Source organism: Acanthopagrus latus, chromosome 2 (genome assembly GCF_904848185.1).
Source record: "Acanthopagrus latus isolate v.2019 chromosome 2, fAcaLat1.1, whole genome shotgun sequence".
Taxonomy (NCBI): Eukaryota; Metazoa; Chordata; class Actinopteri; order Spariformes; family Sparidae; genus Acanthopagrus; species Acanthopagrus latus.
Window position 1 is genome coordinate 22,664,752 of NC_051040.1, and position 6,094 is coordinate 22,670,845.

Here is a 6,094-nt window from a genome sequence, read left to right on the forward strand (position 1 = left end):
TGAAAGAACTCTTTAGGGCCAAGATTACTCAAATCACTCAATTTTCTCATCACTCATAGTTGCAAAATGAATTGACAGCATGTGATACAGATCTAAATGTTTGTGTGGTTGTTTTATGTGCAGAGAATAAGATACAGATCACGAGGACATCTTGAGGAGCACAAAATATGCCACATCTCCCCCCACAGAGCACCAAAAAGTCCTTCGAATTCATGGGTGACTGACAAAAGTGAGGTCAAACTGATCTGATTGGCTGTTTACTGGAATGTCAACATCTCCAAACTAAATTACACTTGAGTTACTGCCTGATTCCTGTCATGTTGACGTGTTAGCAGGCAATAGAAGGACAAGCCCTGCCTTAAATTTGATTCAACCAGTTACGTCTTCTAATCAGTATCAAGACCACCAGAATTACTAATTTAAGGGTCGGTTCACCCAAATTACAATGAAGCATTTCTCACTTATTCCTTGCGGTAAATAACTACGCAGACAGTGTTGGTTTTCTCTGCTGACGTTGAGATCGCTGCCTCTTACAGTGGAGATGTAACTTTGTGTGTCGTGTGGATAGTTTTCCACTGCAGTAAGAGTCATTATGACAAATGCTGACAGTGTGTTCAGGCTATTACAAAACACCAAAATCTTGAGTGTGTCCCCACACTCAAGATTTTGGTGTTTTGTAATCCTGTGACGATAACACTTGTAAAGTCCTGTCACCTCCATTGTATTCAGGTACAAGCAGAAATTCTAGTGATGGATATTTTAAAACCCCAGCAAATAAAACCAAAATGAGTGGATGCTATTACATCTAAGAGATTAAGTTAATTTGGGTGAACTAACCCTTCAAAGCACCTCTTTTGTTTTGTTCACGTTCTTGGTTTGTTTTGTAGACTGTACTGCTTGGTCACATGCATCACTAAACTATAAAATCCTTATTTTAACCACATTCACGAAAACAGTAGTGACTCAGCTCTCTCTCTCTCTTTATCGAGTCTCTTCTCATGTGGCCAGAGTTGACCTAACAAGCCCTGTGGTCCAATTTTAAAATTGCAGAATCCACACAAAACACAGGAGCGCTTCTGAACATAACAGAGATGTGGTCAAAAACAAATAATAGTGTAAATTGAAAGATTAAAGGGGATGGAGAAATCGTACAGTAACTCTTGCATTAGCCTATTTTATCATTTATTTGCAACCCCGAGACGTGTTCAGAGGACTCCTCACATTACACTCAAAACTCTGCAATTCATTATCGCTGCAATGACAAAAAAATCTCTGAGCAAATATATCCACCATCAGCACATTCCTTTGCATCATCCATACGGAAAAAAAACATTATACAGAACTTTAGTGTGTCAAGGATTATTTACTGAATTAATCGAATGCTAATCAGTCACTGACTTTTGCCTTCTAGAGTATTTGCGATATTTACGTCAGCAGCTGCAGTAAGACTTGCAGAACAACATCTGTCTCTGAACTGAACTGTCCCCCCCTCATAAGAATATATTACAGTTGTTCATGTTTTTTTTTTACGTCATGATGTTTAACTGCAGTCACATCTCAGATGTTGACATCTGTGTCGTTGTGCCTCCTCTGTCTCTCAGTAACAGTTGAGCCAGCCGTAGTTGAGCAGCACACGCACCACGGTCTTGTATGCCAGGTTGTACTCAATCTGTCTGGGGCCAGATGAGAAATACAGATATCCTGTGGGAGGAGAGATTCATTTTATATGCAGTCAACCAACCCAATAAAGGGACAGTTCACCCCGAAATCAATAGATATTTTTCCTCTTCCTTTTTTACGGTGCTTTTTATCCATCTGTATTATTCTGGTGTGAATTGTCAGATTTTGAAATGTAGTGGAACTAGATTGCTTCTGGTGCTTCGAGAGTGTAAAAAAAAAAAAAAACATTTGAAAAAAAGGGTGGGGCTATTTATTTTTTGATTTTGGAGTGAACTGTCTCTTACAGAGACCAACGTCATCATTAATTTAGAGTCATGATTCCTGCCACCTAAATGAATGTACACTGTGTATTCACTCTCATTTTCTCTCTGTTTTTGGTCTCAACCACCCGTTCATTGCGTATTGCTCCACTGTGTTCACCAGGTAATAGCTAGCGGCGTCAGTCTGCTGTTTAGTGTTAGACACAGGGCGCAGTTGGTTTATTGGATCTATTATTTAAAAAAAAAAAAAAAAAACAGTACATAGTTGCTGGAAACTAGGTTACACTTGGCCCATAAAACCCAAAATACACCCCTAGACATATGGCAGGAGTTCTCTGTGGGTTTGTAAATGTGAGACCTTTTCACATTACATATAGTCATTGGAGCGATTTTTAAAGTTTGAGGAGTCAACCCCATAACCTCCTTAATGAATGACTGGGCCAAACCCTGGCTGCCTTTCCCAGCCTGCTTTTAGTCTTTAAAGTTGAAATAGGTGAAAACTTTGCTTTAAAAAAAAACAAGAACATCTATTTATTGCATTCCAGGGGTGTGTACTTAAATGAACATGCTAACCAGCTAAAACTGGCCCATCCTGTCAAGTGATGCCATTCTGAGCTCCCAGTCAGGTCCGGCTGCTAACTGTTGCTGCCGTTAATGTTCTGTCCTTGTAAGTACAGTCGACTCTTGACTTGGGTTAAACAAGTAAAGTGAATAATGTCTCCCACCGTAATTCTCAAAGGCGGCATCCACTTTGGAGCCTATGCCAGGGAAATCCCAAGAGATGTATCGTGGGTATCCCCTGTCCATTTGGTTTCTGAGGTCATCATAGCTGTGAGGGAAAAAAATAGAAACTGTAACAAAAGCTTTGTAGGTATGTAGTTGTACGCAATAAATATCTCACTGATTTATATTTACATTTTATCTTCCAAAGAGTATGTGCCTTGTTGAAAAACATACAGACTTGATCATTTACAAACACTCACCTCCAGTACTGGTTATTCACAAAAATTAGTGTTTTTCCAGTCCTTGGCACATAGACAGCTGCATCTACCTTTCTGACTGAAGAGGGCAGACCGAGGGCCGTAAGGGGCTTTGGATAGCCTGGCATTATTGTCTTTGCATAAGCTCTTATGCCCCAGTATTGATTACCTGCAGAGAATCAGTTGGAGGATATCACCTGTTTCATGGTATCCATTCAATTGAGTATTCGTCCATAACCAAAGCATTTGAAACTTACCTTCAAACAGGTGGACCAAATTTTTGCTTGGGACTTCATAGGCAGCATCAACATATTGGATTCGTGACCATTTCGTGTTCACTTTTATTAAACGGAGTCCTTGAGTTGAACTCTTCCTCCAGTAGTACCTGGTTAAGATTTGAATTTAAAATGTCACAAGATACATGTATCAATATTTAAATGTGCCACAACTGATCAAGGTGATTATTGAAAGTACCCATTTTTGAAGAAGTATAGATCTCCCCTGATGGAGGTGGCAGCATCAAATACAAGACTGCGGCTGCACTGCTCATCTTTTGGGTTGGGACCTACGTCTGGATCCTCTGTTGGGTCCTCTGGCTCTGGTTCAGGCTCTGGTTGAGGAGGTGGTTTAGGTTTTGGTGTGGGCACTGGTTGGCGGCTGCCTGAAAGATGGATTAGCAAGAAAGACTGTCACCATAAATAACTTCAAGATGCACTTTTGGTAATGCTTGGGCCTTAAACTCATGTTTAAATCAGTCAGGGGTATGAACCACATTAATATAGACTGGATCCAGTTTAATTGTGGTGGTTGAATGGAAGATACTGTCAGAAGCCAAATATGAAGTTGCAAAATTCAGCTTGGCTCTCGCCCTGCATATCTGGACTGATTGTTTCAACAGAAGAATGTCTCACCATAATTGAATAATCCAACATTAATGTGACTCATTACATGGAACGTGCTGTCCTCACTCACCATAGAGGGCTTGAACCCCACGCCTGTCATCGTCTGGCAGCCTGTATCCATTCGTGTTGACGTATTGGTAAGTGGGGAACATCAGTGCTCGTCTGTCCCTGGAGTGATCCAGGCCCAGAGCGTGGCCAAACTCGTGGGCCGCCACGAGCAGCAGATTCACACCTCAACACAACAATTACAATGAATCAGTCAGACATATAAATATATATTTTATCTGCAGTACATTTGCTTTATTGTGCAGGTGTTTATTTTCACCAGTGATCAAACTGCCTGTTTTGTAACAGAGACATTTTTTATAAAATTACAATTAACTATTGAGAAAATTGTACTGATAATATAGCCTGTATTAGTAGGTGGGGCAGCTCCTAATTTCAAGGTAACTGTCTTGAGATTTAGAAACAAAAGGTTCTGCATATTTATTTTCAATTGCAGCCATTTCATCTTTTCAACTGTGGGGCTTTATTTTTTCTTCATGCAATGGACAACTAAACTGCTATGGAGGGAGATGTACTGCTTATATTGATTTTCTCCCCAGTGGACAGAGTAGAGTGTACTTACCTCTTCGGGTAAGAGTCCAGGTTTCATCATCATCAAAGTGCGTGTCCCCTCCCTGATTCTCACCAGGAGAGTTAGCATGAGCCAAAACACCACCGGCCCCATCAAAAGGGTAAAAGTCCCCATGATCTACAAAGGGATGAAGAAGATAATGTAATCTGTAGTTTCTAGAGTCTATAATTCAATCACAGACAAGGATTCCTGAAAAGATCAGCTGGGGACAGTGACAAGAACAAAGGAAGAAGGCAAAGGGAGTATTTTTTATCAGGCTGTGTTTAAAAAGCTCTTGCTTAATCCAGACTCACATCCACCCTTGAAGAGGATCATGATGTCCGCAGTGCCACTGTTGATCTGTTTGAAATTCAGTGGGATGACATCGCTGTAGAGCTGGAAGGCCTGAGCAATGGTTGCATCCACCTGACTCCGGCTCAGATCTGGAGTGTACTGAGTGATCCTGTTCAATCATATATCATCATGACCGTCACATTTCTGTTTGTGAAAATGCAAATCATGTGACTCAGGCGTTGCGTGTAACTTCCAGTCACCTGTATGTGATTAGCCTTTTCCTCCATCTGGGCTTCCCATGGAAGTGTCCGTATCGGCTAATGTCTGACACGCCACAGCGAGGTGCCTTCATCACCTCAACAGTCTCGTTATTCAAGACACCGGTCACCTTGTGGTCACATGATGATATGAGGTAGAGATTTTTTTAAAGTGAGGTTTTAAATGTGTTAACATTTTACTCTATGTTATGCTTTGTCAGTGTTGAAGCCATCAGCGTTGATTACAAGAGGGCAAACATCAGTGAAATCTTTCATTCATTGTGAATACCTCCAGGCCAAAGAAAGACTGCATGGCCTGTAGGTCCTCGGTGAAGTTCGAGAGAGCGAGGCTTCGAGCTGAGGAGTTTGTCATCCCAACGTCAGAGTAGAAGTCATAAACGTACGCCTAATGTCAGCACAAGAGAGGTGATTTTATTGCAAAGCATTCACATTTTATCAAATCTATGACAAAGCTTAATTCCAGGAATTTCAAGACTCAATTTACAGCTTGTTCCACCTCTTAAGTTATCAGAGTGGATTCTAAATTCAACATGTTGTCACCTGGTAGATCCAGACAGTTCATTATTGCTAGTATTTCTTCAAACTATATGCTGCATTACCTGAGCCAGGTTTTCATCCTCCGGTGAAACTACTGGAGCAGTGGTAGGTGCTGCACGACACACGGCTAAACATCCCAGCAACAACAAAGTCACAAAATCAGCCGTAGACATCTTCTTAAAATGTTGTCTTCTTTCCATCCACTCTCCTCTTATAAACACAGGCACGACAGCCTGATGAAAGCCGAATAGGAGAACACAGTGTCCTCTTGCACATTCAGTGAAAATGCACACACAAGCACCCGTACCAAAGGGGGAAGGGTACTCAGTGTTCTCTTGTACTCTTTGATAACACTTGAACAGGGACCACAGTCCAATTTGGTAGGTAAACATCATAGACACATAGATGCCTCACTGAGCGCTGGACCATACATCAATGTTGCCGCCATATTGGTACTACACTACTACTACTACTACTACTACTACTACTACTAATAATAATAATAATAATAATAATAATAATAATAATAATAATAATAATGAAAACA

The 6,094-nt window shown here is 40.8% G+C and overlaps 1 protein-coding gene across 1 annotated transcript; it reads right to left on the minus strand.

Moving 5' to 3' along the window:
* Window positions 1–1,165: 1,165 nt before the first annotated feature.
* LOC119030219 (collagenase 3-like) lies at window positions 1,166–5,863 on the minus strand. Its single transcript, XM_037117649.1, has 11 exons — window positions 5,610–5,863; window positions 5,279–5,395; window positions 4,993–5,120; window positions 4,753–4,901; window positions 4,451–4,576; window positions 3,893–4,054; window positions 3,395–3,581; window positions 3,178–3,305; window positions 2,924–3,089; window positions 2,666–2,769; window positions 1,166–1,701 (listed from the first exon to the last, which is right to left on the minus strand). Exons 1-11 carry the CDS (start codon window positions 5,745–5,747, stop codon window positions 1,598–1,600), a joined length of 1,509 nt encoding a protein of 502 aa, XP_036973544.1. The 5' UTR covers window positions 5,748–5,863; the 3' UTR covers window positions 1,166–1,597.
* Window positions 5,864–6,094: the final 231 nt, after the last annotated feature.